The 24,903-nt window shown below is 37.7% G+C and overlaps 1 protein-coding gene across 1 annotated transcript in view; it reads right to left on the bottom strand.

Annotated features, from left to right (window-relative positions):
- The window catches only part of itfg1 (integrin alpha FG-GAP repeat containing 1), a 159,014-nt gene that overhangs the window by 103,775 nt on the left and 30,336 nt on the right, over nucleotides 1-24,903 (bottom strand). The window contains exons 8-9 of the mRNA XM_086305605.1: nucleotides 17,146-17,227; nucleotides 5,343-5,443 (exon numbers count right to left, since the gene is read on the bottom strand). Of these exons, the coding sequence (XP_086161731.1) occupies nucleotides 5,343-5,443; nucleotides 17,146-17,227 (183 nt within the window). The remainder of the gene's footprint in view (nucleotides 1-5,342; nucleotides 5,444-17,145; nucleotides 17,228-24,903) is intronic.

The following is a 24,903-nucleotide window of genomic DNA, read 5'->3' as shown; positions in this document are numbered from 1 at the left end:
TGATTACAAAAATCAATCTGTAAAGTAATTTCATCAATGCTTAAGCTATTTAGAACTAACCCTACACTATATGTCAACTCTGCCATTCATATTTTTTACTTTACCCAACTGGAAATGAGGCATGGTATTAAATGCTTACAGAAGCAGTACCACTGCCTAGGAAGTGCTCCCTCATGGTGCAGATTTCCTCTGACATTCAGGAGGCTGTTTTGTCATTTTGTGGTTTGGTTTGTGTTGCTACAATTCGTTTGATAGGTGTGGTACAAAATGAACCAGTTCTCTTTAGTAATAACCTATTGTGTTAAAGAATTTGGTAGGATTAAAGAGGGAAGGTCCAAAGTGAAATAGATGCAGTCAGTATGTGTGTCTGTAAAGACAGGGAATGAAGCAAAGAGAGTGTTGGAAGCCCCCTACGGTTTCTTTCAATATGGTAAACGAAATGCCTGGAGCTGCTGCAGAGGTAGAGACAAAGCTGTGGTGGAGACTGCAGGAAGGAACACAAAAACTGCTGTTTGGAGATGAACCGTTGACACACACTAGTTTTACTCAGTGGGTTTCATCCCATCTCCTCTTTGCCAGTGTACATATCACTCATTTTCTCCATCATTATCGCCCCTCCAGTATCTCACTAAATGGGCCGTTTCCCCTCAAGGTGACAATAACAGGACAACAAAAATCTCTCTTTTACACTTTCTCTTTTTCTTTCAGCTCGCTTTTCTTTACTTTATCTTTCCCACATAACCACAAAACCAACTCTTTTCTTTGATTTCCTTCTATGTTAATCCCTCCTGTAAGGTTTTACGAATCCTTTTCCTTATTTCTAAACTTTTCTTCCTTCATCTCTTCAACCATTTTCCCAGGAGAGGCATCTGCTGACTGTGTGCTTAAAATGGCTGGGAAGCCACTCTAAAGGAGCAACCAGCCACACACATAATGTAGGATCAGGCATAATTATAGCTGGCAGAGCATTTGCACAGCAAATAATGATGAACTGATAAAAATCAACAGAGTCGTGTAGATAAAAATACAAAATGTGTGTTGGCCTCTGTTAAAATACGATATTATGTAGACTGCACATTACTACAGTTCCTTGAAAGCATACAGTTGCAAAGGTTTGGGCACCCATGGGCAAATTCTATATTTACTTAATCTGGAAAGTAAAAAGGATCAAGTACAACCCCTGAAGTGAATGCATATTAAATATCAAGGTTTTCTTCATATGTTAATGCACTGTTCCCTTGTAGTAGATTATTTTTTTAAACAAATGGTAACTATTAATACCCGTCTGCAGTACTTTTGCCCAAAGTAATTCAAAAATGTTGTCAAGATGTTGCTATGTATACTTCATATGTTGATGTATCTGATGAGGTTGATCAGATTTCCTTCTGATTACTTTTCTTTATTTGCACATTATTGTTGTGCAGTAAAACAGTGCAATCATAGCAAGGTATTGCTTTCCTGTTTTGCTGTCCTTTCACATCTTGTTTTGACTTCAGCAGCTCCCCTTAACTACCATTTTATTTTGACATGGCACAATTCCGAATTTTAAGTATCTTTTTATAGTCTTCCAATGCAATGTTGGCTTTGTAGGCATCAGATACCCATGAGATACAGTTACTTTGTGTTCCATACTGCCATAGAAGTGCACGGCAACTCTAAACAACGCTTGTGATTCCATGGAGTTCGCCACAGACTTTCAGAAGGATCCCAGAAACAGCTCCTCTGTGCTATGACAAAACCTATGTACCCAATCTATTTTTGAGCAGAGTAAGACAGCAGGAAGTCAGTAACATAAGTTTCATAGAGCATCCAGTCGATCTTCGAAATAAAACACCCTGGCCAGGTCCTGATGGTAATAAGCAAAAAGCAGAAAAAAGGTTTGCTACACAAGACTTGTTGTGGTTGGTGGTTGTGGTTGTGTTTCATAGAGATGTCCGAGTTGCTTACTGGTGATACCAGGAGAGTTCTGATGTTAGTTAAATCAGCAGCCTTTTACACAATTTTGGAATATTAATTATATTGATGTTTCAGGAAAGACTCATTTTACAATCTGCTTACTGTAGGGAGTGTATTTGTTTCTTTCGCCTTTAAAACTCAACAAAAAAAGTAATTTCTCAGTGTTAATTAAACGTTTACTTATATGTATGAAAGCTTAAAGATATACTCGTTTTCCTGTCACTCCGCTAAACCACTGCCACTCAAAGGAAGAATCCTTTGCCTGTCTCTTTTTTGACAGTGATTACTGTCTCTCAAGCAAATAGCAACACAGAAAACAACATGTGTTCACTTCATCCATCAGTGCAGATAAGTCCTTCTCACGCTACCTTCCCTCCTCTTTCTTCAACACTCCTTCTTTCACTTCCTCCTTCAATCTTTTTTTCCCCCCTTGTGGCTGACAGGCAAACAAAAGACGTCCATGTCCACAGGGAATGCGCATCAGTGTGTATCTGCATGTGTGTCTTTTGTGTGCACATGTGTTTGTGGGGGTGGACACGCAAATAAGCCTGTAATATTTCTATTTTGGACTGGAAATGAAAGTGGAAGCTTGTTCTCTGGTGGCAGAGGAAGGAAGAAAAAGGAGTGAGGCCTCATGCCAAATGGTAGGATGCAACTGAAAAGAATAATTCAAGATGGTACGTAGGTGGTGTTGTGTGTTCATATGAGTGCAAAAACATGTCTGTGCACATATAATAATTTCTGCATGGGTACATTTAATTGGATGGGACAGCATGTTTATGTGCATATCTTTTACTTCGATCTTGTATGGCTCCATAAACACAGTGACATGCAGTCCTTATGTCTTTCTAAGCAAGAGAGCCTCCTGCAGAGAGCCACGTGGGTAATGCATTCCTGAAATAGACTACCATTGTACGGGTAAACACTGCTCTACTTTGCAGCGGAGTGATTGGTGAGGTGAACTTCACTCAGCGTTGCTCATATGTAAAAACACTTCAAATAATCTTTTTAAAAGCAACCTCTTTGGGTTATTACCTTAAGTAGTGTTACACAGATATTCAAGATGTCAGGGGGGGTTAGAGTGAATTTTTGTTTCACTCTAGATGACAATTAAGTGATTATCTAACAGTTACATTTTTAACTAATTAACTAATTGGTTGATTGAGTAATATTTTCCAGTTAAATGGTATCAGAAATATAAATCACTTTAAAACTACAGAGTACTATTTTTTTTTTAATATTATGCATTCAACAAAGTTAATGCTTATTTTCTCTAGTTTAATAAATTACTTTTGATTTTCTTTAAATTTCACTTGAGGTCATATACAATATTTGCAAATGTTTTGGGCACCTCATAAATATATATATTTTTTAAATCAATCATGCAGTATCATCATGGTGGGGTCGGATCTGCCCCCCCAATTCATTTTGGAACAATTATTTTTTTAATGACATCAAAATTGTACTCATGAAAGATAAGCTGCAAGAACAAATTGAAAGTGTCTAAATCCACAGAAGAAAGGTGGTAGGCTATCCGGCATGTGCTGGCTGGGCAATAAAATCTTAAAATTGCAAAAATTATATTTCTGGTGATATATAAAAAAACAAAAAAAATTAGTTTAACATTTTTAGGACTAAGTAAATTAGCGCCTTTAATCATCCCACTTTTTGTATGTGTTATCAGTGAGCAGCAGTCACTGATAACACACAAAAGATTATCTATCAAAACAAGGGATCAGCAGCATTATATTGGATTAGCATTAACCCAGAATTATATCCAGTTAAATGTGAGCACCATAGTAGCCTAGGAAATTTTAACCTCCTAGGACCTGGCGTCCACATATGTGGACATCACATTTTGGGTTATTTAGAATAAAATACTCAATTTTGCTCTACATGGGCCTGATATCCACTTACGAGGACATTATACTGCTTCTGTTGTATCAAACTTTTAAACAAATATCCTCATATGTGGCTCTTATTTTTCTTAAAAATAAGGTAAAAAAAAAATCTGGTAATTCTTTGTTTTTTACATTCATCGGGCCCCAATATGCCCAAATATCAAAGAGAAATTAAAAATGCATGTCGTGAAAGAATTCGGGTCTTAGGAGGTTAAGTACCATAAGTGCTTAACACTTACCAATACCAATCACTAAAGAAAATCACCCAGAAAAGCTGCAGAATATTGTGGCATAATAACACTGAAAAATATATTTTTATCCCAGGATGTTACCTAGGATCGACCTTTCTAACCCGCCCCAAGGACTCTAACTAGGAGTTCTCCAGTGATGCTTGGTTGAGTCCTGTTTACTCTTGGGCTGCACACTGGCAGCCGCTAGCAACTCCTTCGCATGTGCTACCATAGCCTGGTTATGCTCAGTGTATTTTCGCCTTAAGTGGAAAACAAGTTTGTCGTTTCCACCTGTAGTGGGAACATCTTTCTTTCATATTTTGCAAAGTATTGTGCTTTGTTGGAGGTTGTTGAAGTAACTCGCTTTTTAGGTACTAAGTCGTCATTGAAGACTTCTTGCAGCTCTTGATCTTAGACTTGCCTGTGCTAGTCTCGCTGCTTGCACTTAGGGATGTAAATGCATGGCAAAATATTGCTATATGACATTTTTATATCTGGTATTATCATGGGCAACATGATATAGCACAATTATACAATGAGAAACCTCGTAACCAACCCTTTAAAGTACCCTAAGAAGCCTGTGCATAAATTTACTTTGGAGAGTTGGTGCCATTATAAAGGACAGACAGTATGTAAAAATATACATATTACTGCATTACTGCAAGTATTGTGTCATACCACCTTCACTGTATTATCACATTTCCTGAAAAGACACTGTTCAAACATTCTGTAAAGGTAGTTGTTGTATATCTGTCACTTTTTAAATGTCTCTCTAAAAGGTTGTTCCATACATCTTTAAGAAATCATCTAAGTTGTTGTTATGGCTAAATGTTTTGTCAGATCTCCACGTCTGAACAGTACGTGTCTTTGTCTGCTTGCATTTACATTTTCAGTGTGAAATGAGAGTGAGGAAAAAGATAATAACATACCAAACAAGATATGCTACAGTTTAGAGTATACTAAAACACACAACAGGCAAAACTGCTTTTTGTTGTGCTACTCACTATACTAACAGTAAAAGTCATTTACATAGAAATGACAACAATCCTTTTCATCCACATGAGATCCAATCTATCTTTATTTTGGGAGTGTAATAAAATTCAAATTTAGAAAAGAGGACAGTCAAGCAAAGAAGTGAGGAAAACAAATGTAACAAACATTTGTTGTAACAAAGAATGAAGAGTTTAACAAGGATAAAAGCAAACTAATACATTTGAATGACTTCAAACGCATCAAAATATGGTCAGGTGCGTACCTTTGAGTCTCTTGAGCCTGACTTGGCTAGGTAGATGGTACTTCTTTGACAGCTTTTATCCAAACATGCAGGAAGGAGATGGTCCTGGTAGCCATCGCCATCTGCCAGAAACATACACAAAACGTTAAATCACAAAGCAACAAATTCTGATTGAACACAGGGTTATTGTGATGCTTTACTTTCTAAAGCTGTGCTATTTTCATATTTTTATTCCATTACAATGTCTCACTTTTTTTTCTCATGTAGAAGATGGATCACAGGAGCACCTGCTTGTTTTTCACAAGCAAACACAAATCAAAGCAGCACTTGTCTCTTTGATGCCTTTTAACAATGTCAGTAGAGTTGAGTATCATTTTCAACTGATTTTCATTGCTATTAATTATTCTAATCATGATGCCATGCAGGGTTCTGATGTACAAACAAGGACAGAGCCTCCAAAATCTAAACAACAGTTTTTCAAAGCACAAAACACTTGAGTGCACCAGGTATGGCTTTGCCACACAAACTAAGTTAAAATAGCCCAAAAAAAACCCCTTATTAAACCATGCTGACTGAATCTTAAATGTTTCAACACATTTGCATCAGCAAGGATAGACAAAACTATGGGCACTAATAGAACTTCTTATAATGTTTTTGTTGCTTTTGTTATAAGTCGTCTGTCATTTGTTGAGTAACATGAGACTGTTACTCAAAATCTGTTAGCAACAAATACTGAGAGGATTTCATTGATTGATGACACCATGGCCATTATTAGCTGTGCTTTTAAATTTGATTCTTCATCAGTTCTCTCATTGATTCTTGATCAATTTACTATGTGAAAAAAAAAGGCCAAAGTGCCAAAGCAGCTTTTTGGCGTCAATGAAAACAGCATAGAAGATGACTAGCAAAAAGCCTCCATATGACTCAGGTGTGAAATGACTCGAATAAGTTTGATTTCATTGCTGCTCAATGCGGCATCTATCAAGGGAAATGTTAAGCTTGTATGTATTGAATTTTGATGAACTGGAAAATATCCTGTTCCTCAAATTCTAATATGAGTTTGTAAAAAAATGACACAGAATTGTGTTATTGTCCAGTTCCTTACAAATATCGAAGTAAAGTCACATTCCTTTGACTTGCACGAGTTTAGGACCTTTTCTCCTATTGCGGATATTTTGACTTGCCAAAGCACAGGGATCACAGGTGCGCTCAATAAAAATAATCAGCACTGAATTCCAATTGAGTATTAAATCTTCAGAGCCTTGCAATGATACAGGCATGCTTGCTGAATTATTAAGAGGAGATTTAGTAAATTAAGTGAAGCCATCATCACCTTCGCTACTTACACCTGTGTTCTTCTTGTTGTAACAAGAAATCTTCCATAACTAAACAATTTACTTTGGCTTAAAAGCACACCTCAAAACACTAGAAAGACACAAATAACAAAAGGTTTGAATATCAAGTAAATGGTTTGTTGCACAGCTTCTAACATTTTGCTGGGCCAGTTCATAAAAACACACCACTTGCTCTGTGTTCATGGGTTGGCATGTATTGACACCAGACATAAAGTGGTGAAACTGCTTCCAGCCTTCTCATCGCATGGTTTATCTGAATTTGTTTCAACAGGACAGAGCAACACTCCCAGACAGATGCTGTGCCATGTGGAAGGAGAAAACTGAATGACATTGATGATGAATGACAGTACAAAGCAGGGGAGGAGAAGAAGCTGAACATGTCTGTCAGGGGCAACTGAGCAAGTGACAGAGAGGGGGGAAAAATGAGTCAGATAATTAGATGCACTACAAAACAGAACAAGTCTAAAGGTCATTAAAGCCAAGTTTTCTTTAAATAATGCACAAAATATCAAAACATTTCCTGCTGTGATGCAAACACACACTCAATTTTATTTATATAGCGCCAAACCACAACAGCAGTTGTATCAAAGTGCTTTAAATTGTGAATAGTAAAGGTAGATGTATTTATTTCTTATAATTTTTAATACTGATGGCTGATAAAATTTCAACAAAATAAACATTAAAAAAGGTGGAGTTTTTTACACTTTTAAAATATAGCTTATTTCCAGATTTTAAAATTGGCTTCTGAGTAGGCAATGATACATTTCTTTTCTTTTCTGTCTTATTTAAACTTTAATATTCATGAAATATTACAGTTTCAGACTACCAGAGGCTTAAGTATCATCATCTTTTGCAGCCTTGGTGAGAATGTTTGCTTATGTTTACTTCTCCCATCGCAGCCAACACACTCAGGACCTTCTGTTGACGTAAGACCGTGGTACCATGTGACAGAGAGATACAGGAAAGTATTCTTTAATGCATAATCCCAGTTCCATGCAGTCTCTGGAGAAGATGTGGAGTTGGAGAGGTGTAGGCATTTGAAAGACGGGCAGGTCCTATCACATAGAATGAATTGTAGGAGGCCAGTATTTTGGGAACGTGACCGCTATTTGTTAATAAATGTCGGTATATGCTAGTCATTACTGCATCCCCCAATGTTGGAGAACACAATTCCAGCAACTCTAGCTCAGTTAGCACACAACCAAGCAGAAGCTGCAAATATTGACATAAAAATAATACAATGTATTATTAGGTGGAAAGCAAAAACATGGTTTTAGGTGTGGGCAATGCTTCTGATTTATGTCATCACTGTGGGTGTAATAGAAACAAAGTGAAATGCAGAAAATGAACGCATTTGGACATTTCTGCAGTGTGGGATGTCGAGAGGCTGTAGGGAAAGAAACAGGAAAAAAAGAGACTGTGAGAGAAAATGAGTGCAAATTTAGTCCTACAGAGGATGTCACTCGCCACTCTGCCTCTGATGCTTACTGTCAGTTCTGCTATACACACAAACACACCCCAACATTAGCTCCCTCTGTCCCACCTGCCCTCTCCTCATTGAATACCTTCTTTCATCTATCTACCCATCTGTCTCTTTTATTTATGTTATGCTCTCCTTCACCCGTCCCCTCTTGCCCTCCTCCTCTTCTAGCTCACATGATATTCCTTCCTCAGTCTCAAAAGTTTCTTTTCCTCAGTCTGTCTTTCCTCTTTATTCAACCTCATTCTCTCCTTCACTCTTCCCTACCTACCACCCTCCCTCCCGCTTTTCATCTCCCGCTACCACTGATGATGCATGTTGTGATGTAGATTGGATGAGAGAGTCGCAGAGGGAGGAAACTGCAGGTATGGATTGAAATGGAGAAGGCAGTGAGGAGAGGGGAAGTCTGGAAAGGGTTGGTCAGAGAAGGAGGCGAAACAGAGCTAAATAGCTAGAGAGAAAGAGAAAAAGGAGAGGATATACAAAGACTGATGGTATCCACTGTGACCTGATAGGATTCATAGCACACACACACAAAACAGCAGCAATAACTATGCAAATCATAATATGCATCTGCACAATAATTCAACAAGAGTCCTTGAGTCATTGTCCTGTGTATATGTTTGGCAAGTATCTGCATGCTATGCTGTATATGCTAGGAGTCTATAGGAAAATGGCCCTAGGCTTCCTTGCTTTATGACCTCAACAAATTTTTGGGCTCAATCACTAGTCATAAAGCACAGGTGTCGAACTCCAGGCCTCAAGGGCCGGTGTCCTGCAGGTTTTAGATGTGTCCTTGATCAAACACAGCTGATTAAAATGTCTAAATGACCTCCCCAACATGTCTTGAAGTTCTCCAGATGCCTGGTAATGAACTAATCATTTGATTCAGGTGTGTTGACCAAGGGTAATATCTAAAACCTGCAGGACACCGGCCCTTGAGGCCTGGAGTTCGACACCTCTGTCATAAAGAATACCGAATTCAATTCCCTCATTAGGTTAGAAAGGTAGACGAACCAGAGTATATTAGATTAGGTATTGGATGACTGGATAACAGCTTGTGACTAACAAGTTATCAGTCAATGAGAAGCAGTGTCAGTTTCAGTGTGATTCCCCTGCATTCATGATGGATGGCTTTAAAATCTAAGACACCAATAGCATAAGTGCCCAGCTTGAGGCATCGGGATTTCAGTCTTTGATCATGACACTGTAAGCACATGCACGCATCGTGATAAAACAGGGCCATATAAGATGAAAATTATATCTGACAGGTCTATAGAGATCTCCCAAACAAGATAAATGTAAACTGTGACTTATCTTTTCTTATTATTGTGTGATTCACTTTGACTGAGGGATAATCACGCTGTAAGCTTTGAAGCTATTGTTTTGATATTTTAGTTGCTTTAGGGAACTGATGCCAAATGTTGCCAACTGGCATCTTGACTGGCTAATACCAGTCCCTGTCTGCCATTTACCCATGGATCTATATACAATCATCATTAAACCCATTGAAAATAGTGAGGGAGAAAACAAAACAGAACAAAACACATCTTCAGGAGGTTCTGAAGCTACCTGTGTTTGTTTTATTATTATTTTAATAAATCAGCACTGCTACTTTTTACCTCATGACTCATGTAGTAAGTCTGTGTTATGTCTATTACTGTGGATATAAGGGATGGAAAACTAACTAAACTCTTATACAGAAAGCACATACACAACACTAAGAACATGTGCAACACAATCTAAAATTAATTCAAAAATTAAGTGCTAATTAGTGTGTAGATTGTTGTGGGTGAGTTCTTCTAATTGAGAGTGCCACTTTTTCATAATTACTGTGCAGCAGACACTGGAATAAGAAAGAAGAACTCTTGGGCTTCTACCTTCAATGAAGGACACTTTTGTGAGATATACTTTGTAATTTGCATCAAATTGCATATTAAAATGTGCAAATGAATATCTGAACTTGGAAACCGTAAACCCAGGAGAATAAATCTTTTGCATTTGCATTGGAATATCTCTAAATGCAAGGGATGTCACTAAATGGTGCCTGATTAGGAGATTTTATTTTTCCAATTGCCACATTTTCACTTCATTAACATGGTCTGGAGGGATGTCTTTCACATAAACATAGATGCATAATGTTAAGCAATATTGCTTATACAACCCACTCTGATCCTGACTAGCCCAGCAGCACTTCACTACCTCTGTTTTACAGGTATATCCACTTCTCCTGGAGTCTGAGACAAAAGGAAAGTGATGGAGAATTTGAGACTGAAAAAGCAAAGCGAGTGCGATGGCAGAGTAGACTGGCTGAAAACAAGACAAAACTGCCAGTAAAAGAAAGAAAAAACACACAGACACAAAAAGGGGGGGGGGGGGGGACTGTGAAAGGTATGCAGTGGTTGAAGAGAGAATGAGGCAGAAAAGAGGGAGCAGGCCAGAGGTTGGATGTAGCACAATATAATAAGATGCGTGGAGAAGAAAATGCCTGGGGGGAGAGCGGAGAGAAATAGGCTGTTAACATACCGACTTACCTGCACGCACACACACACACATACACGTTGTTGAGCACACGCATGCACACACAGCATGATGACAGCTTTTCCAATTTTAAATATCACTTCCAAACACATTCCCGTCTCGCTGTCTGAAATATCTCCTATCCTAGTGAGCTGCTGGTCGCTGAGCCGCCTCCCTACATCCTACCTGCGCTGACGCGAGCTGACACACTCGGTTGTGGGACTTCGTTGTGCTTTACCTAATGATGAATTATGCATTGGCCGCTGTCACTTTGAAAAATGCAATTACCTCAGTGATAAGGCAGATGGGCCTGTTTTGTCTGGCATATGCTGTGCATCTATTAAGAGTGTACTGCTGGAAAATGAACTGCAAGCACACAAACATGGATGTGTGAACAGATTCCCGTACGCTTTCATGAACAATCGCATACACATGCACATAAACAAGTGCACGCACGATTCAAGTTTAGCCAATGTATGCTGTCTGGGCATGCTGCTCAGACACTTGGATTCAAATTTTTCGCTCCTGTTTGGTATTTACAAGTGTGCATCATTTTGCCCGTGTGAGTTGAGTGGTTGAAGGCAGTGCCGTTTCTGATGGGACAAAGACGTATTATTTGGTTCCAGTTTCTTTCACTTTTAAATTACTGACACATGTATTTTCACAAGACTATTACTTAACCTTAAATCTCTGCCCACACCCAGAGGTGATGGTGTAGGCCAGAAAGGTTCCAGTCAATAAAGCGAAGATTTGTGACTTTTGAAAGTAAAAAAATGTGTTCTGGTCAGAAGCCAAACTCTAAAGCAAGGGAAAGAACCTTAAGCACAAAGCTGAGTTTTGCTAGAGTGAGCTGAAGAAAATAAACTTTAAATCAAATTAAAAAGCCAAAATTGGGGCATTTCTAAACAAATCTCAGACTCCGATTTTTTGGATGCATGTACTATAGATAAGGGAAAATGACTTGAATGTGCAAAGAGGGAAATTATGAGCCATTGTATTTTTTTCCTTATGCATTTTCAGTCACAGCGGACACTTAACCCTTCAGTGATGATCCTTTGGTGACAAGACACTAGAATAATTTGCCATTTGAGAACAGGTTACCTCATGACAAAGATGCAGTAAAGCACGTACTCACCAGTAACAGAACTTTCCAGCCACCAAACACAATGCAGTAATGATAAGAATTAATTGTCTTTTCTTTTTCTTTTTTTATTACTGTTGCTATTGTTATGATAAAATATTTAATATTTTTAATAAAAAAAGAAATTTTAAGAAACAGAAAATGACAGAAACATGTAGAGAACAGACAGGACAGCAGACACAGATGTAAATCTATGGGGGAAAATCTGGTGGAAGACAGAAAACCAGAGGTAGAAGGGTAGAGTGAGAATTGACATTGTGATGTGTGATGGAAATAATTCCCACTCCAAATCACAGAGGGATGCAATGCTGCTCTATTTCATTCTCTCCTCTCTCCTATTGCTTTTATTATCCTCCCTGCCATCTTTCCTCCTCCGTCTGCTGATCATCTACCTTGGCTCTTTTTCTATATTTCATCCTTTTTTCCACCTCACTTCATGCCACCTTTGAAATGTGCCATTTGCCCTCACTCTTTCCTTTTCCACTTTCTCATGCATTTAAGTTTTTAAGGTAAATTCACAAGGTGCTCATTAATTAACCTAAGCGGAAGCTGGTCAGAGAGACTCACAGGAGGGCCGCACACAGAGAAACAAACGCTGCAAAATAAGATTGACAAAGTGAGACTGGATGGCAGAAACAGACTGGATCAGGTACGTAAATCTCAGCAGGTAGATAAAGAAAAACCATTGGAGCACACACAAAAATGGGACTTACATGACTTTGGCAATTTGTATAAATAACAAAGATGAAGTAGAAGAGGATTTATGTCAATACTGTCATCACTCAAGCTGCATCTATTTGTAGAATTTACAGGTAAGAACTATGTTTTCTTCAAGCTGAAATAAATCAATTTTGGACATTTGGCACTAAAATATAATACGTCTTCTTTCAGGTTTGTGGTTATTTTTGTCAAATACAATCTCCTCTGAATTATACTGCGTTCACTCTCAGTGGCACAGAGCATCTCTCTTTGTATCAGTGTCTTTTGCATCTCAGAGCCCAGAGACAAAACCATAGGTTATAATGAGGAATGCCTTTTGAGCTAACATCACCTTATACAGCATGACTGATGGAACCTGAACTAAATGTAACAATTTATTCAGTTATTTCTTTTAAACACCATTGCTTCATATATTGTAAAACTAATCATAACCACTAAAGTAAAATGAACAGAGTAAAGTGATGCTTATAAGAACACTCAACAAAATAACTAAACGGATTAAAAGACAGAAAAAGGGTGATAGCTGGTCTTCCACTAGTGTAACAATCTGTGACACCCAAAGCTGTTTAGATGAAGAACAGACGGCGATGTAAGAAAACAAGAGCAGAAAATTAGTAAGCCGTAGATAGGAGATACGGAGTAGATCAAGAGAAATAAAGAAAGACACTGACAGCTGAAGAGGGGCTAAGTGAAGCAAGACAAACCAGGACAATTAAAAAAAATCCCTCTGTATTCTGAAGGCATCTTTTTGCCTGGACTTGGCAGATTATTAGACACGTGACCCTTAAAGGCTTCTCTCCACCAGTTAACAAGAACAAGATGTGGAAGTGTGCATTTCCAAACTGAAGGAGAAATTATGATTTTTTTTTAAAAAAGGAAAAAAAATTATGTCAAGATAAGCTATTAAAAAAAACTTCTGAGATAATAAATTCAACACGCGCGCAGATTCCCTCAACACAAAGACACCCACATGCAGCCACAGCATATAGGTCATTTTCCCTTTGGCTCATACAATATTGCCAATTTTGGCACAGGGAGTTTGTTCACTAAATATTTGATGGACACCCTTTTGCTGCAGTGAGATTAACACATTAATCTTGCCAATAAGGATGTGTTTATCAGTGTGAAGCCCTTCGTGCATGTGTTTGTGTTCATGTGCATGAGTACCGCACAAGCCCAAAAGTTAATTAAAAATGCATTGAACATTACACAGCTAATAGCAGAACATAACTCAAACTAAGTGATAAGGTTACATAGATTAAAAAAAAAAAAGATAAACAGAAAAACAAAACTAAAGCTAAAAGCCAAAGAGCCACAAACTAAGAGATACTACATGCGTGAGATTTTAAATGTACTCTTTAGCATACTTGTAATTTAATTTTCATACAAATATCTATAGCGCTATCCTGCCAACTTACTTAATATTCACTGCCTGGCTCACAGAAGAGGGTGCATTTGATTGTTTTGAATAAATACAGCAGAAGAAATGTGTTGTCAGCATGAAGCAGCAGACATAAAATCTAAGGAAGAAGAGACCTTACATGAATGAGCACACTGCATGGTTTGCCCTGAAGACATCAAGTGGCCCCCATCTTGAAGCTCCTCAATTACGAGGGATGCGTTTGATTTCTTCCTCTCTTATGCATAATCTAACTCGCCTTTCTCAAAGACCACTACAGCAAGAAAGAATGTGATGATGGATGCGTAGTGATCTCTGAGAAGTGCAGTTCCCATGATTGGGAAAAAACACGAAGAAGAAAAAGTCTGAACTGAAGCCAGAGTATGCTACGGGGATAGCATCTAACAATACAAGATGATTCTAATATAAAAGGGGAAAAAAGATTTAGTAGAGGTGGTTCAGCATCTTCTCAGGATGCCTCCTGGGCATCTCCCTTTGGAGATTTTTTGGGTATGCCCAGTGGGGGCATACCCTCTCTCGCTGGAGAGATTATAATCCTCATCTGATCTGGGAATGCCTCAGGATCCCCCAGAAGGAGCTCGGAAAGTTGCTCGGGAGAATGATATCTGGACTACCATGCTTAGTTTGCTGCCACCATGACTTTGTGGAATCAGAAGGTTACAGATGGATGGAGAAAAACCAAACCCTACATATACATGAAAAAATAATATCTCTCTACTGCCTCTGACAAAACCCTCTTGAACTTTTGGCTGAAATTTCATAAAGTTCTGCAATGTATTTATTAGCTGGTCTCAGGTCGTGTAGGTTATTCTATCCACTCCTGTTATGCATCTTACAATAAAGAAACACAACCTTCTCTTTAAACTCTTACACTGAAATGAATTCACTTTTTTTTTAATCCAGTAAAACCAGCTTCCTGGTCATTTTTTTATTTTAATGGTTTACAATTTGCAGTAAAAATATGTAAGTTCAGCTATGGAATTTCTTGCAGAGGTTAAACCAGCAACATTTTCAACTGTGGCGTCAATTTTACATAAGCCACAAACCACTCTGTTCAAACAGATACTATGTCAATAGCGTCTTACAGTTCCTATATGCTTATCCTTTTCATTGCTAATGAAACTATCACAACTAATTATTGTTAGTGTGAACAGTAAACTGGTCAGTTAGCCAATTTTCTGAAAACATTCTGCAACCATAGTAGTTTCATGGTAATTTAAGTTATTTTAACAAGTATAATAATGAGAATAATAACAAGAAGAAGAATCATAAAAAAAAATAACTACATGGCATCTGTCAAAAACAAAGTGACTTAGAGATGTAAGCAACAGAAAGAGAGAAAGAAAATAATTATTGCATTATATAAAGTAGTATAATCTCATATAAAAGTAAGCGCAATCCTGAAATACTCACTTGTAAAGTTAAAATAAAAATCAGTCTAGAGTCTTTTTTCATAATGGAGTCCAGAGGATCAGTCTACCATGGTTTCAGTTCAAGAAATTATTAACAGAGTTGTGTAGGAGGATCTCCTGCTGCTTGCAGGTTCAAAATAGATTGGCACATTGGAGTGAGTGAGTTAGTGTTATTGGAGTCAAATCAAAATCAATTTGAGATTCATCCAAACAAAACTCCATGCTTCAAGAGAATCTGACATTGAGACAGAGTATATAATGAGCCAAGGACCGAAACACTTCACAAGTGTTAAATTACAGTTACTGGTGCTCAAATAATCCCACACTAATGTTAAGACTAAACAATATTTAAGATGTTCAGTTCGATCAGATGTTTCTATATCAGTTTTGTAGTATTGCTTCCAAATGAGCCAGCTTGATAACTTTGACTCTTCTCTATTTGAGCAATCATTCACATACTGTAATACCCAGACTACAGAGCGCACCTGATTAAAAGCCGTATGCTCTAATTTTAGAAAGAAAATCAATTTTGTACTTGTACAGGCCGCACCGGATTTTAAGCCGTATGCATTTCACTTGTAATCTGAGATATTTACACAGAAATATTACACGTGAGGATTTTTAACGTTTAATTTAATCCGTAGGGTAACATAAACATGGTAACATAAACATACAAAAATACATACTGCAAATGCTTTTTTTCCGCAGACAGCGCCTGTAACACGGCTACCTTTAAATATACGTATGTATCAGTAACACACAAATTACGTTGCTTATGTTTTTTTTACGGAACAGTGCACAAACAACATTACAATGTCTCTTAACAACCGGTAAAAATATATACCGTATATATACTACTTATCAATTTTATTGGTCTACTGTTACCAGGCAAAATGTTTTTGGCCGCATGAAAAAAAAAAAAAATGCATTAGCTGCACGTCAGTATAAGCCGCAGTGTTCAGTGTGGGAAAAAAGTAGCGGCTTATGACCCGAAAACTACGGTGCTTTCCCTTTCATTTTACTTTGTACATCATCAGACTGGTAAATGAAACGGTTACTTACTTTTAAAAACAAGCACAAGAAGGCACCAAAAGACAATGCTGCCCTAACTGAGGTGACAGCACTGTCAAGATGACCAGCCAACTTTGTGGCATGCAGGCTGCAGCCTGAAGATTAGCGAGCCAGCAGAGATTTGCAGCGGATAAATGTAAAGCTCATCTGAACAATGAATAGCGCTGGCCAAGATTGTTTGAAGGGATAAGATGTCCACAAAAATCTGGCTATGGGATTATGAGTGTGTATAATAGAGTTTTATATTGTAGTGTGTGCCTGCCACTGTGCATGGATGAGATTAGCCTGCCAGTTAAGGAATGAGCATATCTGGGCTGTAAGTATTTGGAAACAGACAGTGAAACTGTCAAACCTCAAAACACAACATAGTCCTGTTTGATAGCCTTTGAAGCATCAATGCAGAAAGAGCTTTCAGGACTTCAGGAGGAAAGGAAGGGATGTAACAGACACACACCAGGACAAATTTCAGTACAATCCAGCCTCGTCCACACAGTGACTAAATGTTGGGAACTTTTATGCACCTTGACTGCACATATTGTCATTACACATTGTCTTCTTCGATTTTTGTTTTGCTCCATTTTGGCTCTGTTCATATGGCCCTGCTACTGAAAGTATATCCCAGTGCTAGGTTTCAAACCGATAACTGTATCACATTTACACAAAAACACAGCAAACAAGCAAATGAAAAATCTTTATAATTCTCACCAAAGTCCACAAAGGAAGACTGCCCAATAATTGTGGTTTCGTTTGGCTTTGACATGACGTCAGTCTTGGTGAAGTTCCCGTCCTGATAGATGACAAATGGACAGAAAAAACATAAAGAACAACTCAAATGTTTAGTCAGAGATCCAGCAATAAAAGACAAGTCCAGTTTACCCCTCGCGTGTACCATAAAAAGCTGTAATGTTTCTGGAAAGCAAAAAGTAAAAAGCTTGCTCTTGTTCATGCACTCAGTAAAATTTCAAAATATATGCATAACGCTTATCAAGCAAAAACTTCGTTTTAATCTTATTAGAAATGTTTGATTAAATGAAACAAAAACAAGATAAAAACACGATTGGTTTATAAATTCTTGAATTACAGGCCAAAATATGCTTCGTGGAATAACTGAAAATTTTTAAATAGTTAGCATTCACAACCAGTGTTTTTGTAAGATTTTATTATTATTATTATTATTATTATTATTATTATTATTATTATTATTATTATTTATTTATGTATTTATTTTTAAATCATTGCATTTAGCAGAAAAGAAGACAAACCACATTCATGATGAGTTCAACTAATATACGGTAAAGCAACCGGCAATTGTCTCCATTCTGGATTATTTAATATTTATGTATTACATTTTAATTTTAAATGCAAAATGCCACTTTTTATATTAATATTTCATCCGTTGAAGATAAGCCCCCCACCCCGGAGAGTAATTGTTCATTTTAATATGACACTGCACCTTATTGCATTTTACATTGCTGGTTTGTGGATTTAGAGAAAACAGTGGCTGTGAGAGTTCTGAAATTTAGCAAACCTATTGGGTAAGTGGTGCCCTTTACATAGGGCAAGGAAAAAAGGCAAGGGTTTAAGTATATCAGTGGGGGGAAAAAAAGATTTGTATGTGTGGGTGCCTTTGCCTAAGAACACATGTGAGTCTGTGAGCCTGCCGATAACAACATTACTGATTTATGAGAAAGTGACAGAGTAAGAAAGATAGGAAGAGAAGGTGAGGGAGGTACAATAGTTGAGTCAGAGAACACAATCTATACATTATTATATATAAGTATATAATGTGTGGGTGTGTATATGTGTGGTCAAATGTTGTTCTATGCACAAGCCAATAATTGTTGAAATGAATAAACTATGACATGAGGGGTGTGTTATACATCTATAAATTATTGTGTTTTACTAAAGCTGAGCGATAATAGACTCAATAACAATGAGAGGACAAAGGAATCAGACAAATGGCAAACCACAAATTAGCAACTGCACAACAGTAATTTAATAGTTATAATGATGTGAAAACTATTATAACAACACGACTAGAATCAAAATATAAATTTCACTTAATGGTGCTGGGCATGAGATGTAGCAAAACAAGTGGGTAAACTATCAAGACAAAGCTACGGTGAAGGAAACCAAAGGTTAATGCAACACTATTACTGCAAATTATTAACTATAAACTCCAAAATGTCATTTAAATAAAACTGTGTAACAACACTTGCAGCACATTTTCTACCTACATTGCAATCCAGTACACTCTGTATGATATTGATTTCTATGTAGATAGAAATTCCACTACACCACAAGATTGCTTGAATATTTCATGCAGACGGAAGCACCGGTTTGAACAAAATCTTTTCCAAAGAAAACTCACGGCCGTGAAATATTTAAGGCTTTCTAATTAGAACGCACAGACGGACATAAAATTACTGTATTCTTTTCTACTGTCAGCTGTTTGCAGAATGGTCATAAAATAGCATTAACTGATTAAATTCCAGTTCCAAGCATATTTGGCAAGAACACTAGCAGTGCCTATTCAAAAGTTACTGTGGTCCAAAGTGAAAGCAGTGTAATTGAACTTCCAGGGTGTAATCTGAAAATCCCAGCTGTAATGAAAATGGTCCAGGAATGCAGGAGAAGATTACCTTGAAGTTGATTTTGAGCAAATTTACATGATTTTTTCCTCCTAAAGTTTTTGGCTGTTTTGGTTATCCCAATATATGCAAATAGAAAACATATCTGATTTTTTAAAGTGGAATCTACTGCCAAGAGAGCCGAGATCAAGTTGGCCAGTTAAAAAATAACAAGAAAGATATCAATGGGAAAGGTGAAAAATAATCAGATCCTCGAAATGATTATTGCCCAAAGCCTCCTGGAAAAGCCGAGACAAAGATCCCAGTGTACAATCTCCTGGTCTGTTTTAACAGTTGGAATTCTACATCAGCAGCTGCAGACAACACAAGCAGCCAGAAAGCTGCACTCCAGGGAAAAGCATCCGTCTACTGACAGCATCATCGCTGCCAGGCTCATCCCAAGGTTTGTTAGTTTGCTGGCATAGTCTGACTGCCCCTCCATCCATTTTCAGGCAGCTTAGGCCCTGAATAACATCGCCATAGGTACCGTGGACCAGACAGCTGCTGCAAAGCAAGCCTTCATAAGCCCGGTGAATTCACCACATCTGAAAATTTATATCATGATATTTGTGCCCTGGTAACAGCAAAGGTAATGGATCCAGCTATGAGTATAATGGGGGACTCGAAAATTGCTCTACGTGTAAAAGTAGATAGGTTTGGGAAAGAGGAAAGTCATGACTCAGACTCAGTGAGTTCTTTATTTATTTATTTTTTTATTGCTGGACTATAAAACACCTTTCTTCTGTTATACTCAAGTGTCCCAAAAAGCCATGACATTGTGACAGTGTGCCAGAATGAACAATAGGTCCCTGAAAGTGAGGCAGTTAGATGAAACTAATTAATCATTAACTTCCTAATTTTCTCCTGACACATGTAAGACGACTTTTTGTGAGAAGGCAACCTATTTAATTGTGGTGATACAGTTCAGTTTGTGCAGGTCCTGGAGAGATAGAGTAGGCAGTGCTAAAAAAGTATTTTTTTCTTCCTGAGAGAGGGCATTTCTGAAATGCCAAAGACTGTTTTTTATCTCGGGGAATTGTCATGGGTTTAATGCTTCCAGAAAAGTATGATAGAAAGTACCTACTTGATCAACTTAATGGCAGCTTCATAGCCATGGTCCCCCACTCCACTCTGAGACATTAAGATTAGGAGACTAATGAGTAGTGCTGCCAACATGATTGCTTAGTAAGACTTATGACTGTTCAGTCTGAAGTTCCCTTTAGGTTAGTTAGTACTTCAATATTTTGACATCTAAATGGGGCTTTTGCATGACTTGATTGCGTCATAAAGAAGTGGAACATAACAGTCTGACAGAGTTGGCTAGTTGAGCCCTAAAGGTCCAACTCAAATTCCAATTATCGGTTTCATTTTTACTGGGTAAAGAAATCACTTCGTTTTGAGTTAATAACCTCAGTAGTTAGATAACATATACTAATATTTGTCTTTTAAAACTAAAATATAAAAACTTGTAAAATTAATAATTACTTCAGGAAGTTTTTGTTCTGCATTTAAATATATACACGTCTTGCCAGATTTGCTTTTAAAGCAAACTGAAAGATTATTTCTTGAAGCAATGTGGGATTCATTTGTTTGGTTTTCTCCCTTTGCTAATCATGCATTTCTTAAATACTGCTGACTGCAAGTGAAACCCTAAAAATGATAATGTTATTGCAATATTTATTTCCAGTAGGGTTACAGAGCCTTCAAGTCAACACTTACTCACCCAATGCTGCAATGAAAAACATGCAGGTATGTTGTTCTGTGCTATTTTAGGGTATTTTGGTGCAATAAGCCTTCAGTAAAAGGCCAATATTAGATTCAATTTAAATTATTTACGATACATAAATTGTGCACTGAAGGGTTAATTCTTTGCATCATGTTTGATGCTTTCAGTCCTGACAAGGCACAAATGTAGAAGTACTTAGCCTGGTGATTTAAATGCACCAAGAGGTACTTTGGCAAAAAGGTTTAAACTATCACTAACAGTAGAAAGTGCAGATTCATGCGTTTCCCAAACCTATTTGTTTCCATTTGAAAGAATTACTACTTTTGTAACTACTGTGTACTGACTGTACAAACAAATCTTCTAGGGAAAGACTGCAAAGTACAAGTGCACTTTGAAGTGTTTTTCTATGATTTATAAGAAAAAAAAAAATTCTGTCATGCTGACATTTGAAAATGTACAAAGTAATTGATATTTAAACTCATTCAACTTGAATATTCTGTCAATTTGCTTACAAAATTAGAATCAATCCACAATTAGGAATGTGGAAGTGGTCCGTTAACTCTCTAGGCATTGACATGAAACATTTTAATAGTGTGACTGACTAGTATTGATTTTGCATTCATGTGTGTGTAAACCAGGGGCGGAGCGTGGGGGTGGCTTACGGGGCTTAAGCCCGGGTTGTTTTGTCAGAAGCCCGGGGTATTTTGGAGTGTAATTTTTTCATAGTTAGATGCCTGGCTGACAACTGTATAAAACAAAAAGTACACACAATATTCGAAGCACATAGTGCACACTGTGGGAATTTACGACTGTGCGTGAATCCCCCCCTGATATTGGTATGATCCAAGCTCAGGCACTAAGCGACTGAGCGAGGGGGCGGGGGGAGCTGCTGCCAGTGAGTGCGCTGTTGGAGAGACGGAGCCAGCCATACTAAGGAGAGCTTAAGTTTGAGCAGGTACCAAAGCAAATCATTCGTACCGTACAAATAATGTAAATATGACGGTGCATCACGAAAGATTGATATGAAACTGATCACTTGACCAATATTATTTTACTTGCTCTTCAAGTGAATCAACAAATGGCGAAATGAAAAGCCGAACAAATGCTATTTTTTAGAGAGTCTTAGCTTACGTGTGTTTATTTCATATTTTCAGTTCTTACCCTCCCCGACTAATTCGGTTTCAGTTATGTACTGAAATATAAGAATGGACATTAGAGGGTTCTTTCAAAGAAAAAACTCAGGTAAATGTTATTTTATATATTATGCTTTGTATGTTGTTCAGTATATTTCTATGCAAAACAAGAGGGATTTCAGTACACAGCAGGATATTCACATTTGTAACCAGATATTTACATACACTTTAGGGAGAAAACATAAAACATTTTTACTGTACAACATCAATTTAGAGTAAACTTTTGTTTTAGATAAATATTGAAATATATTTTGAATTAGTTAAATGTCAGAATAAAGAGAGACAGAGCTGTCTATTTTTTATCACTTTCATTAAATTTAGGAGTACATATACACTAAGTTTATTGTTAATTAATAAGAAAACTCCAGACGATTCCATTCTGAGCTGAAGAAGCTTCTGATAGGGTAGTAGAGTCCATGTGAGTAAATTGGTGGCACAGCTGTGGATGCATATAAGGCAAAACACAGAGCCTGTTTCTGTGACATGGGAAAATCAAGAGATGTCAACCAAAACACCAGGAAAAGAATCGTGGAGCTCCATAAGTGTGGCTCAATTTGAATACAATTTGGTGCCATTTGCAATTAAAAAACACAGACAGTTTCTCTCTTTACTCTTAAAGTTAACAAATATGTTTTTATATTTATCAATCTAAAAAAATAAACATTTAGTCTGATTTGATGTTACAATTAAAAAAGTGTTTGTGTTTTGATCTGAAGAGTTTGTAAATATCTGGTTTCAACTGTATATTTGATGATTGTCAGCACAAAGAGGGAGAGAGAGGAGCAGAGATTGAGATGGAGAATGAGGACAGAACAGAGATGAACAAGAGCAGGTGAGACACACATGTTAGTCAAATGGTTGCTTACTAAAAGTATCACTGTATCATAGGTACTCATGTATCTCGTACCTAGTGTTTCTTTTTAGGTTTGCTATTTTTCAAATTCTATATTTATTAAGTTCTGCAGGCTTGTTTGCACAACAAGGCTAAATAATTATATAAACTTTTCTCAATCTAAATAGTGTACTTTGGTAGAATTAAATAAATAAGTGTAGTGCAGATCTATGATGATTTTTAGTGCTACTATCATCTAGTTCTGATTGTGGTTATGTCTTGGTTAAGTCCTCAGTAATCCTGCTTTTGAACTGTTGTAGTCCTGTTTTAATTCTGGATCAGTTCTGGGTCTGGTTGAATTGGGGTTTAGTCCCTGTGTCTTGATACAGCCCCGACTTCGTTCTGTCTTGCTGCTCAATTAAAAAACTAGTTTAAGGTGTCCTGCATGTGTGATATATATATTTCCCTATATGAAGTCATTCTTTTTTGAACAAAACTCAAAACAGAGCCTATTAATCTTTCAGTCATTTCTACACCCCCCCCCCCCCCCCCCCTCAAAAAAAAAAAAAAAAAAAAATCCCACATGCATACTACCCTTTAGGGCTAAGCCCCGGGTGTTTCAAATGTCTGGCTCCTCCTCTGGTGTAAACTGACTGATTTTGTGAAGATAAAAGGATAAATTTTTGTTATTGTTCCTTATTTCTGTTGACATTACCTTCAACACGTTTCTGTCACTCACACCCACTCATAGGCAAACAGCACAATCACATATGCCCAGCTAATGCACTAAGAGATGCTGTGCTATGCAAAAAAACAAAAAACAAAAAAACAAAAAAGAAAATAACAGAAGGGAACAGGGACCAAGTCTATCTTAGAAAACTAAGGGAGATGGGTCAAAGTGTCTAAAAACACCACTTAACCAGTATTGTGTATAAGTAACTCAAATGCTAATGGAAAAGATGTGTATGCATGAAGTGTTACTGTGCTGGTGCTTTTTGAGCTAAAAACAAGGGAGGCCTGGATCAGCTTGTGCAAGGTATCATCAAGTTCCAAAATCCCAGCAACTAGTGATGCAGGAATCCAGATTTATACAGCTCTTTTACAATACTGATACAGAGTATGAATCCAATTAGGGCTGGGCCATATTATACCGTTCACGGTAATACCGGTACAATGTTAGGCAACGATAAGAAAATGAAATATCGCGATAATATATGGGTAAAACGCACATGCGCAGTGCCTTTGTTTTCATACGCACATGGCCAAAAAAGCATGGCGGTAACGGAGAACGAGAAGGGAGAAAGCGGATCGTTGAGTGAAACGCATGAACCAGAATTGGTTTGTAAAAATGGTGCCACTTCAGTGATGTGGAACTGGTTTGGTGTTTGTCCGTCAGATACCCTACAAAGCTCTTTTTTTTTTTATAGAACATGGAAGCCGGCCGTCGTTATTACCGTATTTGTCGGACTGTTACGAACTTGTATGTCCGTGTGTTTGTTTGTGCAAGTGCTGTGTTTTTGTCTATGTTAATTTAGCTGTGCCAGGTCCCTGTTCCGATTGGTGCGTGGACTTACTGCCCCGGCGTGATTGGATCCAGCTGGAGGACCCGCCCAATAAAAGGAGGCTGGAGTGCTACAGCGGGAGAGGTCCTCGCATTTCTCCTCATCACCCAGCAGTAGTCCTGTGGTAGCCGCTGGCTGCAGTATACGTGCGAAAATTGTGGAAGTGGAGTGGGTAGGGGTGAGCTGCCGTTTATTTTGATCACCCGTTTTCTCCTGTTTTGAGTTGGTTAAGGAGGTCAGACTCTGTCTTTATTTTGACTTTATTTTGGTGAGGTCAGGGGTGCGGGATTTGTGTAGGTTTGTTTTGTTTATTGTTTTGGCCTTGGCTCACCCTGAAGTGTTGACACTCCCGTTTTGGTTCTCTTTATTCACCTTGTAAATAAATCACTTCACATCTAACGGATTTGTTGCGTGTGACTGCTTGGGTCTTGGGGAGGGAAGCGAGTGCCTCGCTCATGTTATGGCCTGGCCCTAGACGGGTCGTAACACGGACTAAGGTGCTTGTAAATCTGGGAGTAAT

Source organism: Aulonocara sp. 'chitande type north' Nkhata Bay, linkage group LG1 (genome assembly GCF_057382095.1).
Source record: "Aulonocara sp. 'chitande type north' Nkhata Bay isolate Kocher_YH1m ecotype deep benthic linkage group LG1, A_spYH_male_GT1.1, whole genome shotgun sequence".
NCBI classification, from domain to species: Eukaryota; Metazoa; Chordata; class Actinopteri; order Cichliformes; family Cichlidae; genus Aulonocara; species Aulonocara sp. 'chitande type north' Nkhata Bay.
This window is presented reverse-complemented; position numbering and strand designations above follow the sequence as displayed.